This window comes from Pimephales promelas, chromosome 16, assembly GCF_988280905.1.
Source record: "Pimephales promelas chromosome 16, fPimPro1.hap1.1, whole genome shotgun sequence".
NCBI classification, from domain to species: Eukaryota; Metazoa; Chordata; class Actinopteri; order Cypriniformes; family Leuciscidae; genus Pimephales; species Pimephales promelas.
In genome coordinates this window covers 25,060,886-25,078,235 of record NC_142784.1, presented here as the reverse complement: position 1 = coordinate 25,078,235, position 17,350 = coordinate 25,060,886, and the positions used below count along the sequence as shown (strand labels likewise).

The following is a 17,350-nucleotide window of genomic DNA, read 5'->3' as shown; positions in this document are numbered from 1 at the left end:
TAGACAGAAGTTTTATTTTCTTACGTTGAGTTTGTGTTGGGGTTTGGTCTCTTTGAATCCATCTTCTACTTTTGTCAAAAGTTGACTCTTGGTCTTCGCTTATACAGAGAATGGCGGCGAATACACAAACCTGCCAGACATAGCCAGGCGAGCGTGAACGCGCATGACGTCGCGCCCAGTCTCAAATTCGAACCCGAATTCCTCTTATTTATTTTACTGTACAGGATTATAGAGGCAATCGCAGTGATCAGAGAAGGGCTCATTCAGCCCATCAGGCAATTGTTTAAGCATGTATGGGTTAGAAAAACGGCTATTTTTAACATGAAATGTTGCGTAATGCACCTTTAAAATAATGTTGCATAATGCACCCCCTCAGCATCTGCATAAAAAATTATCTAGCGCCACCCCTGTCTGTATCACATCTACACAGCAAAAAAAAAAAAAACGGCATACAGTAGGGCACAAACTACAATGAGCAGCAGGGGGCAGTGAAGCTCTAGGTGGCTAAAGCAATGAATTGGTGCATTTTAGCTATACCCCTTATTCTCACCTGTACTTGACACTCCCACCACATTACTGCTCTCACTGACAAGATCATCCATTACAGCTAGCGCTCGGAATTCATACCAAGAGTCCTGGGAGACAGAGAAACAGGTCAGTGGGTCACAAATCCTGTGAGGCCAACAGGTTGAAGTGTCAGATCTACCAACAGATTTGTAACAAGAACATTTGTAGCAGACTCCACTGTATGTCAGACTGAATAAAATTACATCCTTTGAGCCTTTCAGCTGAAATGCATTCCCTCACTGCAGCTCTCTCAAACGTATGGAAATCACACATTTTAATTAGATTTTTGAAATTAGATTTAAATACAATTTTCACATTACAGAAGTAGGGTTTCAAATTGCAAATAACCGTAAATTTAGCTCCACCTCTATTATTGATGGCTTACTTAAAGAGTATACACACACAGAGATCCTATATAAAAAAATAATAATTATATATATATGTTTTCATGAGATGACAAAGCAACATTTTCATCCACTGCATATGACTGTTTCCAATGTTGGAAACAGTTGTGTTGCTTCAATTTTTGTTTTGATTCTATTTATATTTCTATTCTATTGATTCTATTTTCATATAGAATATAGTGTCTATTTTTGAATCTAATTGCCATAAAAAATCTTGCACAAAAGGATTTCCGTGGATATTAGTTAACACAATAAGTGTTACCTGAATGAGGTCTCTTGCTATGATCTCAGTCTCAGTGGCAGGAATCAAGTCATCCAGAACCTCCCACCTTTCTCCCAGACGAAACTCAATGATGTAACGGTCGATCGGTGAAGAGTGATTGGCCGGAGGAAGCCATGTCAACAATACACCCTGCTGTGTCCGGTTGGCTGTGAGGCACCGTGGTGGAGTTAGAAGCACCAGTGGTTCAGGGGTACTTATGGGATACCCTAGGAACGATAAAAGGAGGTTGTAAGTGCATCTCATGTGGAGGGTTGTTCAGTGGTCTATTACACAACGCAGTTTGTAATGAAGTGTCGCCCACCTCCTGTAGTCACAGTGACTACCTCACTGAAGGGGCCAGTGCCCAGCTTGTTCTGGGCCAGCACACTGAATTGATAGGCAGTCTTTAACTCCAACCCCTGGACCATCAACCACGTCTGAGAGCCAGGCACAGGTATGGAGAGCCAATCATGTGGCCCTAAATCATTCTTCACCTTCCTATTGGATTATAACAAAGGGTTGCATTAAAAATGCATTTTACCTTAAAGATGACTTGCATATAACATACAGTATGTAAATGAATTGAGCTTAAACTGTCCCACTGATTCATTGCATTTGCAATTCATAATTAGTGCTACCACAATGGGAAAAAAAAATTGACTAGACTAAGTCACAAGTATATGTAGAAAAAAAGTGAGGAAGGAACTATAATTAGTTGGCATTTAGTTCTGGCATGACTTACACCGGGCCATACCAGACCGAGAACGTCTGTTCAAAGCCTCCGTCATATCCAGGTTCCCAGGAAACGTTAGCGGAGCTTGTGGATGCTGACACGTGGACATTAGTTGGTGCATGTGGACTAGTGCCTGAAATAGGGTCATTTTTAATTAGCAGTTATTTCATCTGTCATATTCAGAGGTGTAAAGAGTACCTGAAAACCATACTTGGGTGAAAAGTACCTTACAGCAAAAATGACTATGTCACCAATTCCAATACAACTTGAGTAAAAGTCTTAACCCTGGTTTCACAAACAGGGCTTAGATTAAGCCAGGATTAGGCCTTAGTTCAATTAGTACATTTAAGTAGCTTTTACAAACATTACTGGTGTGCATATTATTGCCGTAGTGTCTGTATTAAATTGGTTTGGCTCATAATATATTCGACAGATCGAAGATTCTCTGTTCGTTTTGGCTCCTCTATGTCCTCTGTTGCTCACCTTCGATTGGGGGTCCCTCAGGGTTCAATCCTGGCCCCTATGCTCTTTTCCATCTATATGGTCCCTTTGGGATCCATATTTTAAAAATACGATGTGTTGTTTCGCTGCTATGCAGACGACATTAAGATTTATGTTCCTATTAAACGGGCAGGAAATAAATCACTCGAGTAACTTATGGCGTGCCTAGACGAAATAAAGAAAGTGGATGTCTGCAAACTTCCTACAATTAAATGAAAATAAAACCGAACTTATACAGTATATAGTTTTAACTACCTCCCTGAAGCATATAAACTCTAATGAAAAATCATTAGATAGTTTTCCGAAACTGGATAAGCAAGTAAATCCTGTTGTCAGATTGTGTTTTGTCCATTTACGTAAGCTGACTAAAGTTAATCCTTTTCTATTTCACCAAGCTTTTGAATGGGTGATGCATGCTTTCCTGTCATCTTGACTGGACTATTAAAACTCTTTATATTATGGAATAAATTCAACTACTCTAACACGTCTTCAAATAGTTCAAAACGCAGCAGCGAGACTTATAAAAAGTATACAAATGGGAACATATTACCCCTATTTTAGCATCCCATCATTGGTTGATGGTTGGTTTTAGGGTTGATTTTAAAATTCTTTTTTTGTTTTGTTTATAAGTGCCTAAATAACCTTGCTCACCTCTATCTATCTGAGCTCTTAGAGCAATACAATCCTTCCAGAGATCTTAGGTCAGGTACACAGAAAATTGTATCTATACCACGGTACAGGTTAAAACACAGAGGTCATCGTGCCTTTGCTATTGCGGGCCCGACGTTATGGAATAGCTTGCCTATTCATGTTCGTTCTGCATCTGACCTGTCAGTTTTAAAGTCACACTTGAAAACACACTTTTATTCCATTGCTTTTAATAACGCGTAATCAGCATTTTAATTTTTCAAGCTCGGTCTGTTGTGTGATATTATATAGTTTAGTAAAGCTCATTTGTCAGCCTGTCTGTATAAATGATGCTGTATAAATACATTTTGACCTGACTTGACTTGACTTGACTTGATAATAGCAGCAGAGCACCAGGCACTGAAGACGATGAAGACTCTGAAGAGGAGAATGGATTCAGGAGTTCCAACACATTTCTTATCGCCACCTAGCAGCTGCAGAGAATCTGTTAATTGCTCCCTCATTAAGGATAATCTTTAGACTGTCATGACACCAGTCCATCACCAAACAAATAAAGTGTGTGTGGGGCTGTGGGCCTGCTGACACATCACTTGTCATCCGAGGGCGAACTCACAGACGCAGCTGAGTTAGAGCCTGCACGAGCTACACAGACCCCCTACTGTAATGACTCACTTGTGCTGCTTGGCTGGGAATCTCAATGTCCTAGCCTACGCTTCCTGTCTGGCACATGATGAGAAATCACATATGTGACATATTTAATGTTCACATGTTAAAAAAAAAAATCAAAAATGTGCAGTAGAAAACTGTAATTAAATTATTTTTTATAAAAATATTGTATTTATGGAATTATTTAGATCTAGTGATTTATTTACATGCAGCAGACATAGATAGATAGATAGATAGATAGATAGATAGATAGATAGATAGATAGATAGATAGATAGATAGATGAGTCATTTACCTATTACAAAAAGGCGTGTGCTGGCAGTGATGCTTGTTACTACGTTGGTGGCGACACATTCCCACTCTCCATGATCCTCTTTGCTCAGAGACATGAATTGCAAGCTACCACTTGATAAGATGTTATGTTTACTTCTGCTGGGCTTACCGACCTTGACAGAGCACAAAAGAATAACGTGTTTGTGATTGTCTATCCATGATATATATACTGTATTATAGGTTGCTCAGTGTCCTGGTGGGTCATGGTACCTTTCTCCATACGATGGTAGGAATCTCAGGGTCTCCAGAAGCAGCGCAGGGGATGACCAGCTCTCTCCCCGCCTCCTGACGGTACTCCCCCCCGGGCCTCACGTTGAAGTAAGGGGGGTCCTGGGGTCACATGATGATGTTCAACACACAAACCTTCAAGGAAAAACTGATTCCTCCCATTATAACCCCTTTAATTAAGATGCACTGACTCACCTTTAGCACCAGAGTGGCTGGAGGGGACTGTCCCATGGTACCTAGGACATTGTAAGGCACACAGGTGTAGGTGCCAAGGGAGTCTTCAGTGACCTCTGCCACCCGAATGCTTCCATCTGCCATTTGGCTCCATCCAGGATACTGTGAGAGGAGCAGAGGAGGACAATCGGTGATCTGAAGTGTTGTCAAACAGTCTCGACATTTCAGACGTCAGAAGTCTACCCATTACAGACCTTCTCGATTCTGAGTGGGTAGCCATCTTTCTCCCATCGGACTGAAATAACTGGAGGGTTGGCATCCACTGGGCACCGAATGATTCCCGGCAACTTCCTCGGGGCGTATATGACAGGTGGCATGTTCACAACACGGGCAGGGTCTGCGGAGAGGATACAGTGAAAATGTTAGTTATAGTACAGCAGATTAGAAAACATTTGAAATTTTTGAAAGTGAACAATTGAAAGTGAACATGAAATGGCAATCGCAAATCAATCTACTTTCATAATGAGAAAAAAAAAATTGTAGGGAAGGACTTTTTATCCACTGAGATTTCCCTGGATTGTGAAAAGTGGGTCTTATCTCTAAATAAAGCTGCAGTCACATAAGCGAAATTTCTGCAATTTTTTTTGCAGCCAAAAAAAGAGCCACTGTTTATTGTCAATAGTGTGGCGATGAATGAAGCACGACTCACACAGAAGTCATTTTCAAACCAAGCTCCTTTCTGTTGGTCAACCCGGCATAGCCAGCTGGGCGACTTGATAGTGTGGATTCTTATTGAAATGACTGGACGAAGAACATTCGCTGAATGCTAAATGTGGCTAAATGTGGTCCTGTGTTGTTGTTTTTTTAAACGAATCCAATGTTGATTGCAAGATTTCTTTAAAAATTTACAACGGATCCAGTTAAAAACAGCCCTCACAATATGATTCATTATAGATGAATAAGTTATAGATATAAAATCTCAACTGCAAAACCAGTGTTCACAGTGTAAGTGATGTGTCGTAACAGAACATGTAAGTGTTATTTAAAGCCCTTCCTGAGAAGTTCTCTCACCTGCGGCAGCCCCGGGGTGTCGCTGACTGATGTAGCACAACCCCAGCGGCACAGAGAAGCGGGCTGCTAATGAGACAGTCAGCCACTGCTCTGCATATGACACAATATAATGTACTTTTCCACCACTAATCTCCTCTCTCTTCAAACTGCCGTGCTTTATTTCCCCTCGGTTAATTCTTTAAGGCCCCCTTGTCACCCCAGCCCTGACCTCTTTTCTGCTGTGATGATATAGTGGGTCATGGTGATCTACAGGGTGGTAAATTGAGAGAGAGAAAGCAATCTTTCATATTTATACACCCTTTCCTCCCAGTTCACATTCAAGACAATACACACTTTCTCTAAACATAGCATTTTCTTCCCATTGTAACAATCAATATTGACTTATATATTGACTCATAACAGGGTTGCTGATTAATAATAGAATAGAATAGAATAGAATAGAATAGAATAGAATAGAATAGAATAGAATAGAATAGAATAGAATAGAATAGAATAGAATAGAATAGAATAGAATAATGTTAAGTTATACATATATACATTAAGGAATAAGGTAATTGGCTTCTGATACTGATTAGCTTCATCTCGGTCTCCTCTCCCCCAGTAAGCTGGTGTGTGGGGAGTGTTCTGGCACAATAAGAGTCCTTTCTGTGTGGAGTTTGCATGTTCTCCTCATGTCAGGGTTGGTTTCCTCCGAGTGCTCTGGTTTCCCCCACACACAGTCCAAAGACATGCAGGTTGGGTGTATTAGACAAGCCAAATTGGCAGTAGGAGTGTGTGAGTGTGTCCCAGTACTCTCATATCTGGGTTGCGTCAGGAAGGGCATCCGGTGTAAAACCTGTGCCAAATCCAATGTGTGTGCGCAGATCATTTCTGCCATTTTCTCACTGACACGCCCCCAACTCATAAAGATTGGGGCTTAAAGAAAATCCAACACTTCCGAGTGGTATGTTTGAATTGGTGGTGGCTCTCATGTGCATTCAAATCGTAAATACAACCGTTTGGGCATGCCTCATCCATCATCATGTGCCTCATGGAACTATTGGTTTAAAATAATGAAGTAAAGTTGCATTCATTTATAACTGTCATGATTCCAATTTTTCAAGATGACCACAGGAAGTAAGGCTCTTCCAATCTGTCTTCTCCAACCAAGAGAGAGAATGATATAGAGACAGACAGACACAAAGCAGCAGCTCAGACTCCGGGCTTATCCGCCACTTGCTCACGAGTCCTGGTGCAGATGGAAACAAACTCTCAAACCCTCCAGAGAGAGGCAGCAACTAGAACATCTCAGATGCCTGGCAGCCCCCACAGCATCTCAAAGGGTGTAAATAGCTCTGTCCCTCTACGTGACAGACACCAATTACATATAACACCTCAAAGGCACACAAGACATTGAGTGAGATTTCAAACGCAGGCCTGGTGCTGCAGGCTGTTTAAGAGGTTGAAGGTGAAACTCACATTGCACGGTCAGGTAAGCTGAAGCAGAGGGGGATATACCCAGGCTGTTACTAGGGCTGCATGTGTATTTCCCAGCATCCTCTGGCTTCACTCTGTAGATAATGAGGGTTCCGTCAATAAAGATGCGCACACGGAGCTTCAGATCACTGAAGGGAAGAGAAGAGAAATGATCTGTTTGAAAAAAATATTATTAAAAGCATTTGTACACAGAGAAGAATTGAAGCTGATGTGGTGTCTCATTATTATGGAAAGCAAACAAACTACATACATTTGTGAAATATAATGTCACAATTACAAAATATAAAGACTAGTGCTGTCAAACGATTTAAATATTTAATCGCGATTAATCGCATTAATGTCAAATGTGATAACTTGCGATTAATCACAATTAATTGCACATTTTTATCTATTCTAAATGTCTCTTGATTTATTTTATTTACATATACTGTGTCCAATTTCACACTAACTCAAAAAAATCTCTCACACAATGTACTGTCTATCAATAAAAGTGTGAATGAAATACTGACGAGGTCCTGATATTGACGAGGGGGCGGAGAATTCACATCAGCTGTGTGTGTGTGTGTGTGTGTGTGCTTGGCCATCATCAAGTGGTGTTTCAGACTGGACGTGCTGCGATGATAGCTCAGTACACAACGACAAAACACAGATCACTTTGGTCTTGTCAATGGGACCATTTAGCAACTTTTTAAAAGTAAACTTTCCATTCATAATCTTATTGGCATCCATTTTGGCATCTCGCGCTTGTCATCCACTTAAAACGTAACGCTAATCAACTATTTGGCCGGCTCACAGATCTAAACAAACGTGTGCGACCGGCGTCGTGCCTGTTGTTTTGTTTCCGGTCTAGCTAGATTCGCTTGCGCTTTGGTCGACGAAGCAACAAAACGTCCTCGCGCGGCGCAAGCCATTGAAATCAATGTGTTTCGTAGCGCAGCGCCACGCATGTCGCATCCTATGGTCGCATCCTGTTAAAAAAACTACAACGTTTGCTAGGCCAAAAAGATCGTTAATCGTACGATAAAAAAATGGACGCCGTTAAAATGGTTTTGCGTTAACGCCGTTAATAACGAGTTTAACCAACAGCCCTAATAAAGACATTTTAGAGATTTTACTAAAAAAAATAAATAAAGCAGAAACAGAATTTCATACATTATACAATTCGAACTAACTGGCATTCAGCTGAATTTTAGCTTCTTAACCTAACTAGCTTTAGTTGATTTTACATTACATTTTATCTTTCACAAACTTTTTTTCCACGCACAACATTTTTTAATGAGGCCACTGAAGACTCTTGTCTCTTGTTCTCTTTCCTTATAGATGTGTATGCCTTCCTAAAATGCTTCTGAGCAAATAAAATGTTTCTTTTTGAGGTTAATTTTACAAATATCAATGTCCAGTACAGTATGTTGAATGTTCCCGTGAACATCCGTCCACCCCTCTCACTATTCTGGCCTGTTTCCACAAAGAGGAACAGACTACAGCCCTGCATAGAGAGGGTCAATACGGCCACGCTTGGGGGAGTCAGAACAGCTCCTGGCTCGGCTTCAGATGATCAGCATGTTTTTTTAGGCATGTGATGACACAAGCACAGTGTCACAAGATGTTCCCATCCCGGCATAAAAACCTGCTGTGTGCGCCTCCACGTCACTGCGCTAGAATTTGCCTTAATGCAGCTGTAGAGGGCTTGAGATTCAGGGATTCTGGGTCTAAAAATATATGTGGCTCTAATCTAAAACCATATGAATGTGGAAGACAAGACACACACAACGGTTTCTGAGACTTGGCACAGATGTGAACTCGACCATAACTTTACTTCTTGAAGTAGACGTTGTCTTCCTCCCAGAACCAAGTGTAAGTCAGGTTGCCAGGATACGCCTCTGCTTGGCACGTAAATTGGGCATTCTGGGAAATGTTAACAGTGATGTTCTCAGGTGGTGACACGATGTAAGGAGGACCTGGTGGAGGGAAACAGTGGCATAGTTATAGACAGACAAACAGAAATTAAGGTTATTATGTAGACTAGCATGTGCTGTAAGTAAAGTTGAAAATGTGCGCTATAAAGTTGCACTTGTGAGATGAGAAAGTCACAAGTGTAAAGTCTCAATTGCAGTGTGTGAAATACTGTAGACACATTTGTGAGATTCAAAAAGTTGCAATTACAAAATATAGTTGCAATTATGAGCAAATATATAACCAAATGCAACACAAGACTAATTAACACACCAATGAACCAAACTGAAGAATAGGACTGACTATGAATAGGCATAACCAAGTAAAAGCTGTGAAACAAAACCCAAAACTGCTACACTAGTATCTTATTTTCTTTTCTTTAGAATTAAAATTCTTATTCACAAACCGAGGAAACAAGTTGTCTAAATAAGAGTAGGCTAAACTCACTGCTAACATGATATTTGAGTGCACATTCAAAACAAAATTAGAGGTGCTAGCTTTCTACCCGCTAACTTTCTTTTTCTTAGCGTATTTACTGCAAACACATTTTGTGTTTATATAAACCAAGAGACCGAAATTATTCTCTGTGTTAATCGACTGCATGCCACTGATGTGGTATTCCTTCCAATTATCCTAATTCTCCTCCGCGTTTATCTGTGTATATAAACCTAAAGACAGCAAAGATACTACTGTCAGACCTTCCCCACAGAGAATATTATCCTTCCCACACGAGGCTGTCACTGAAATTGCCAATAGACTCTTAATTAGACGTGTGGGTAGGCAGGAATACTGTCGTGACACTCGGACCGCTGTGAGATTTGCGAGTGCTCTGCAGAGAGGTACAGCGTGAACATTGCTTTAGCACAAATAAAGCTGTGAAATATCTTCTAATTTTAATGTGTAGACTACGCTCAGCTTCCTGGATGTGTCCTTAATGTGCAGTAAATGACACTGCATCTAAGGGGATTATTGACAGTAGCGTAGCTTTGCTTATTAATGAAATCGCGCAAAGGCATCACTTGAAAGCGTCTAAAAATATCCCCGGCGTTGCTCATACTCGTGTTCTTGAAGCAGGATTTGACTAGAGTGCCTCTCCGGAGGCTTCATGAGAATATTGCTTTTTGTAAAAACAATATTGCTAGTTTACTAAACAAAACAGCCCATGGCCAAGGCAATTTTGGCTCAGCACAGTTCATATGTGTCTCCATCTGACTCACTGGTGCTTAGACAAGAGCAGACGATGATTCCCTTCTAAATCACTCCGACTAAAGCTCTAAATTCCAGGTAGGGCAGACGAGCGCTAGCTCTCAAATATGTCAGATGAGCAAATATTACATTTTGTTTCGACGTTTATGTACTTTCTCAGGGGTGTGTTTCCCGCACAACAATGTAACTCGCCGATTAACAATCATAGTACGATGCCACGTTGGAGAAACTAGCAAACAAGTCACTAGTTTTTCCCGAAACACGGTTGCACCTCGGAACAATATCTGTCGCTAACGTCATCAAACGCATGTGGAGAAGGAATATTAACTTCTGCTAATGAATCTATTCCCAGAGTGAACATGGCATCTAATGACTTCTTCACTCTTTGTGTTTCATGCAATTTAGCTTTAAATTTTGTTTAATTCATTCATCGTGGGTTCCCTCATACATAATACTCCAAAGTTCCCTTGTATAATTTAACATATAATAAAATGACTCACGGTGACAGTTACAACTTTCACGGAAATAACTGAAATGATCATTTTCAGATTATTCTTATTACAACATCTCACAGCAAAAGAAATACACAAAATAAATCTAATGTATAATGCCTTTTAAGAAACTCAATGTCATTAGAATAATTAGCTTCGCCATTAATACTGTGACCAAAGCCCATTATTATTGTCTTTATCATTTCAAGCTTAATATTTTTCAAACACAGCATAAATGGGTCTTTATACATGAAATTACATAGACGTCACTAATTTTTGGGGAATTATTTTTGGGCTCCTTGGCAACTAAAAGTTTGAAAACCATGCAATAAAATGACTTAAATATATGATATATAATATAATATTTATTATACATCAGCCAGCCATTAGTAAGGAAATGTAGGGAGTATGGATAAGAGGCTCCAGATGTCTTGTATATGTCCTGGTGCACTATGATCATACATGTCCTCTAAATTCTCTGTTTCCCAGCGAAGGATGTGTTAGCGTGCTGCTCTGTATTCACAGCCATGCTCCACTGCCATAAATCAGACTGCAGTGAAAGCCACAAAGCCAATGACAGGCAGCTTGCTCATGTTTGCTGTCATACTGTACACGGTCGACGGATAATATACTGAACCACTTTATCATTCTGTACTAATGCTAAGGCCATATGGGGGGGGGGACTGTGGTACCAGTACCAGGTGCTGACTCAAAGCGAATGATGATTATTCTTAAAGTCATAAGAATTAAAAAGTCATAATATGACCAAAAATGTCAACATTTTTGCCATAATTGTGACTTTTGTCATTATTATTTCTTTTATTAAGACTTGAAAAATTAAAATTAGCCCATGAAGTCATCCTAGGTGTATATATGACACTCTGCTTTCAGACGAATATAATCAGAGTTATATTTAAAAAATGTCCTGGCTCTTCCAAGCTTTATAATGGGAGTGAAAGGCTGTTTCTGTTTTGAAGTCCATAAAAGTGCATCTATCATCATAAAAGTGCTCCACACGGCTCCGGGGGGTTAATAAAGGCCTTCTGAAGCGAAGCCATACTCTGTACTCTTTCCACTACTGAAATTGGTGATTTTTTAAAGCCAAAAGAAGGTTTGCTCTAGTGCAAGCTGTTAGTAAATCTGGCCCATATTTCATAATTTCTCTCATATTTATTACTTAGTATTTCTATTTCCACTTTTTGTGAATTTATGACTAGTTTATGTCATAACGATAGTTTACTAGGGATTGTAAACTGACACAAATTTGACGATTCGATTTCGATTCAAATTCAATTTGATTTGATATTGATTTGTTCATATATCAAGCATATGGCAAATTCTCAAGGAAAGAAAATCTCTCAAATAATGTTGTAGACTTTACAGGGAGTCAGTTGGTACTATATTACTGTAAAATTAAGGTTTCAATTAACTGATTTGTATACAAAAAGTTAAATTACCCACAAGGAAGTTTTTATAATAATAAAGTTATAATATTAACTTTATAATTCCATGTTTCTGTTTCTACTCTGATTTGTAGTTTGAAATATAAACATTTAAATGGTGGCTGTCATAAAACGTGATGAATTTATTATAACATACATTATTGAAGAACAGTAAAATATATAATGAATTTGTAATATAGTGCATAGTATATTTAGCGAAATGCTCCTATCTAGAGTTAATTTAGCTGACTAACAAGCTTGTTGTCACTGAATGGCTTTTCTGAGTAAAATGTAACATTACATGACACAGTCTTTCTGTGGTTGAAACACTGCAATTACATGAGACATAAGGATTTCAATCAAACTGTACTGTATCCTTCAACATACCTTCTGATGTTCATTAATGTTTATTTCGTGTTGTATAGTAAAGATGACCCATTCATGTGCGCTTGATCTGGGGGTCTTGATATAAGACAGAGGGTCTTAAATATTGAGATATTAAAGAGATCACCACTCCATTTTCCTTTCTTATGGACCACCAACTAAACCAGTACAAACTAGTCTGACCACCATCTTCGAAATTAGTAAGGGATATCAGCAGTTATGATGTCCTCATGTGAACTACAGACAAATAAATAAATAAGCCACTCTGAGGTGCGTATGCAAGGCACAAGTGGTAACCGAAAACCTACAGTCTATCAACTCCATCGCTCTGAGCAGGGCTGTAAACAGCTTCTACTGGAAGGCTTCATTAGGACCCGAGTGACAGGAAGTGATCTATGCAGATGGAGCAGACTGAACGTATTGACTGCGGCAGATGTGCTTAGAGTGACGAGACGTAAAGGCCAGACTTTGACAACACTGATGTGTCCATACGCAGATTCACTAAAAGAGACTAATTAACCAGGGAGCACAGAGGGATTTGCATCTTTGCAGCTAGTATTGATGGGACAGGATGACCACAGTAACAAATAAAAGGACAAACATTGATCGTGAAGGATGATTTTTGGCTTCTCCCGGATGCGGAAAATTTCCTTTTTGCGTATTAGATGTGCCTGTTTATTTTATATGTATCTAATTTCTGGAGAAGGAAAGTCAATGGATATGTGTTGCACCACAGATATTGCAGACCTCACCTTGCACCAGCAAGCGGGTTGTGTGTAGCGCCTCCCCCTGGTCACTGTGGGCACGGCAGCTGTAGGCCCCCCGGTCCTCCCGCGTGATGGCCTGCACTGTCAAACTTCCGTCAGTCACCTACAGAAAGATTACAAGCAAAAAAATGGGTTCAAAACACAAATATAACATTATATATATATATATATATATATATAGACATCATATAAAAAAATTCTTTAATACTAATAAATTATGGCTATAAAAATTGTTTATAATACTTTTACAACTACATTATTAAAATCAAAAGTTGTATTTGTTAACCTTAGTTATTTCACTGTGAACTGTGCTACGTAAACTAATGTAAATATGTACAGTAAGTTAACCCTACAAAACAGTAAAGCTATTTACAGACACTGTTCATGGTTAGTTCATGTTAACTAATGCATTAACTATAATGTTAACTAACCGTGCTGTTAATTGTGAATTGATGCATTAGTATGTGCGAGTTAACGTTAACAAATATGAACTAATTCTGAACAGAGGTGTTGTTCATGGTTGGTTCTTGTTAACTATGCATTAACTAATATTTACTAATGAACCTTATTGTAAAGTGTTACCAAACTGTCAAAATCACATTTATAAAATAGTTGAAAAATAATATTATAATATAATATTACTATAATAATATTATAATATAATCATTTTTCCAAATTTTTTTACATTTTAACAATTAAAATGCTTTCTAAAGGCAGATTAGAAATTGACAGCAATTGTTTAACAATAATAAATAAATAAATAAATAACTGATATTTATTATACTTTTACTTCTGTATTTATTTATTTAATTATACTAAAAAGGACAGCAATAAAATTGTTAAAACTTGTAAATTTATAAAAATGTATAAAATAGCTTCAATTGATATTTTAATTTAATTTTAAATTAATGTTAAAATCAGACTATGTAAACTAAATTTAAGGCCTTAGATGTTGCATCTTAATAATCATAAAGAGATTATTGCTTGTGCGCTTTTTGTAACAAACCAATTAAAATATATCAGTTTCCACATCTGAGCCTGAAAGTACCGTTGCGTCTTCCCGAGCAGCACACGGGTGACATGAATTATTGCGTAGGTTCCTGACAGGACGTTTTAGAAGAGGAGTGGGTCGCGTCTTATTCCCTGCACGTCAATTGCTTTAGCCAGAGGAGACTGGCCTTATTGTTCCTCCCACACAATATCCCAAGGTGTGTCAAGTCCTGCTGGACGGTTGACACAATCCTCCCGGCCTGTTCCATCACAATCCTGTCGCTGACAGACACATCACACACTGATGACCCAGACGAGAGGAGGTAATAAACTCTCTCAAACACTGTGTGTATGTGTGCAGAGAGATCTAATTTAAACACACACTGCTGTGGAGGAGGGCAGGGTGAGAAACAAGCTCTGTGCATCGAGACGAGACATCTGTGCCTCTTGCTCTTTAGTGTGTGTGTTCCGTCATCACATTCCTCCATTTCTCTAACTTCTAGCCATGGAAGCCGGGAGAAGACTGGAGGACCACCGGCCTCCTCACCACTGTTCTTAAAGGTGAGGTCACGATGCACTTCTTTTGAGTAAATGTCTGGGACTGTGGCTGGTTAGCAGTAGGAATAGCTTTTAAAAGTAAGAGCCAAGAAGCTGAAGCAGAGTGCTTTCTCCTCACAGAAGAAATAATTAAATATAGATTTGATACAATCTAATTGCAGCCGAATCGAGATTAATCACAGCGTATGGGGCAATGTACTAAATGTGACAGAATCGCTTAGGCTGCTGCAAGCATTTACATTCACTGATATAAAAGTCATGTGGGATTGTTTACATGCGTTTCGGGATTAAGCATATATGGCTCTTTTCTCAGAGCTACTTTTTTAATCAATTGTAATAATTCTTTTTTTATTCAAATAAAAATTAATTTGCTATATTAAAATAAATGCCACTTTGTTCGAAATTTTGTTTTATAATGCAAAGGCAATCTAATAATAATTGTGATTGATTTATGTTAAAACAATAATTGTAATATTAATAAATATTAAATACATGAAATTCTATTATGCTATTTACATTTATATATATATATATATATATATATATATATATATATATATATAAATATAATAGGGCTGTCAAAATCATGTGGGTTTACAAAATATATGTGGGTGTATAATTATTTTTAATATATATAAATACACACACATACATGTATATTTAAGAAAAAAAATTTATTTATATATAAAATATTTAAATTTATATAATATAAATTATATAGAAATCTATATACAGTATATACTATATAAAATATTTCTTAAATATATACAATATATATTTTATATTTTTTTTATAATTTTATATATATATATATATCATTAGTTTAATATTAATAAACAATAATATATATATAAAAAATATATATTAAAAAAATATATAAAAAATATAATATATATGTTTTGTGTGAAAGGTTCGCGGCTATAATAAATGCCACTCGATTTGATATTTTATTATTTCATGCAAATTTTTTTCATTAATATTTTAATGAAAAAAATTACAAATAATAAAGCATTATATGTAACAAAATGTTCCTTAAATTCAAAACTTGTTTGAAAAGTTAGCTTATATATACTAACACAATAATATTTCAATTGAATAATTAATTCTGCTATTAAAAGAAATTATAGTCTTTAAAAGTAATTTAATAAAAAAAATGATTTAGTTAATAGTTAAATTCAATAATTAATAAATAAGTAAAAATATTTGTAATGTTTAACTTAAAGCTTGCATCTATAATAAAAACACCATGTTTGATATTTTGTTATATAATGCTAAGACGCTAAAGTGTCCAAATGTGCGTAGCATAAGCACGCAAAAACCATTTTTGGCGTATAAATGCCACATTCGTGGTATAGATACGCATCTTCATGAGACTGTGTTGAAATGTGGGAGTTCACGCCTCACCCGCCAAACAGCTTATAAGACATCACAAACGTGACCTTTTGGGAATACGCTCCAGTGCTGTGAAGCGATGCCACTGGGTAGGAGAGTAACCTTGCTAAGAGCATTCACGAAAGAAAAACAGCAGCCAGCCATCACTTCCTGTTCATCAGTCGCCGGTGAGTAGGAGTGGCAGGCAGAATACGGCAAATGGCATTCAAACACGCCTCGTGTAAATGCTAGCTGTGACCAAAAAAGCGCTGGAAAATGCGGAAGGAGACGAACGCGGTGCAGGTGGCTGTAGTCTAGAACAGATGAAAGGGAACATTCAGATGTAAGACAGAAGCAGCCACACTGTCTCACTTGTCTTTTATTTGTCTGTTTCCTCAGGGATATCTCCTCAGATGAGCTGAGAGGCAATGCCTACTGGAGCCAGACTGACTGCCTGTTCTGTCAAATCCTGCGCCGCCTCCTCCCCTGCAGCCTGCATGCGGTGTAAGTTGGAAACACGCTTGTCAGTTTTTCTCCATTCCCACTGCAGGCGTGTGCTCTTCAACTGTCAGACCCTAGACGCGGGCCCTGACTGACAGAGCCTTTTCTTACAAATAGATTGTGATGATTCACGCTTCCATTTCCAAAAGAAAAACGAGACAGTACGATTCACTGCAGATCAAATTAATGGCTAGACTAAATGCATACTGGCTATATTTGGAGACAAAAGTACATTGTCAACGTTCTACTTAATCAAGGCAGCAGCTAACCAAAATGAAATGCTATCTGAAACTGTTCACACTCAGTGAGTTTTGACCATCTAAACAAATTTAAAACAAGATAAATCTACTTAATCTATAAAACAATCTAACCTAATATCATACATCTCATTTTATTTTTATTTTTATTGGTTTCTGCATTAACTTCACCATATTTTCAAGATTCCATTCTAAAATGTGCGGTTATATTATTTGTGTAAGATTTGTCTTATGCTCACCACCATTTATTTGATCAAACTACAATAAAAACAGTACTATTATTACAATTTAAAAAAATCTTTTCTATTTTAATATATTTTAAAATGTAATTTATTCCAAAATTTTCAGCATCATTACTCCAGTCTTCA

At 37.9% G+C, this 17,350-nt stretch overlaps 1 protein-coding gene across 6 annotated transcripts in view; it reads right to left on the bottom strand.

Moving 5' to 3' along the window:
- The window catches only part of igsf9ba (immunoglobulin superfamily, member 9Ba), a 66,654-nt gene that overhangs the window by 10,998 nt on the left and 38,306 nt on the right, over window positions 1–17,350 (bottom strand). For all 6 annotated transcript variants that reach the window (XR_016146890.1, XM_089121298.1, XM_089121300.1 and 3 more), the window contains exons 5-15: window positions 13,291–13,408; window positions 8,879–9,020; window positions 7,045–7,190; window positions 4,770–4,912; window positions 4,537–4,677; window positions 4,324–4,443; window positions 4,076–4,226; window positions 1,976–2,099; window positions 1,556–1,731; window positions 1,234–1,460; window positions 551–635 (exon numbers count right to left, since the gene is read on the bottom strand). Coding sequence is in view for 5 of the 6 variants with exons in the window: in XM_089121298.1 (XP_088977424.1) it covers window positions 551–635; window positions 1,234–1,460; window positions 1,556–1,731; window positions 1,976–2,099; window positions 4,076–4,226; window positions 4,324–4,443; window positions 4,537–4,677; window positions 4,770–4,912; window positions 7,045–7,190; window positions 8,879–9,020; window positions 13,291–13,408 (1,573 nt within the window). In the remaining variant the exon portion in view is untranslated. The remainder of the gene's footprint in view (window positions 1–550; window positions 636–1,233; window positions 1,461–1,555; window positions 1,732–1,975; window positions 2,100–4,075; window positions 4,227–4,323; window positions 4,444–4,536; window positions 4,678–4,769; window positions 4,913–7,044; window positions 7,191–8,878; window positions 9,021–13,290; window positions 13,409–17,350) is intronic.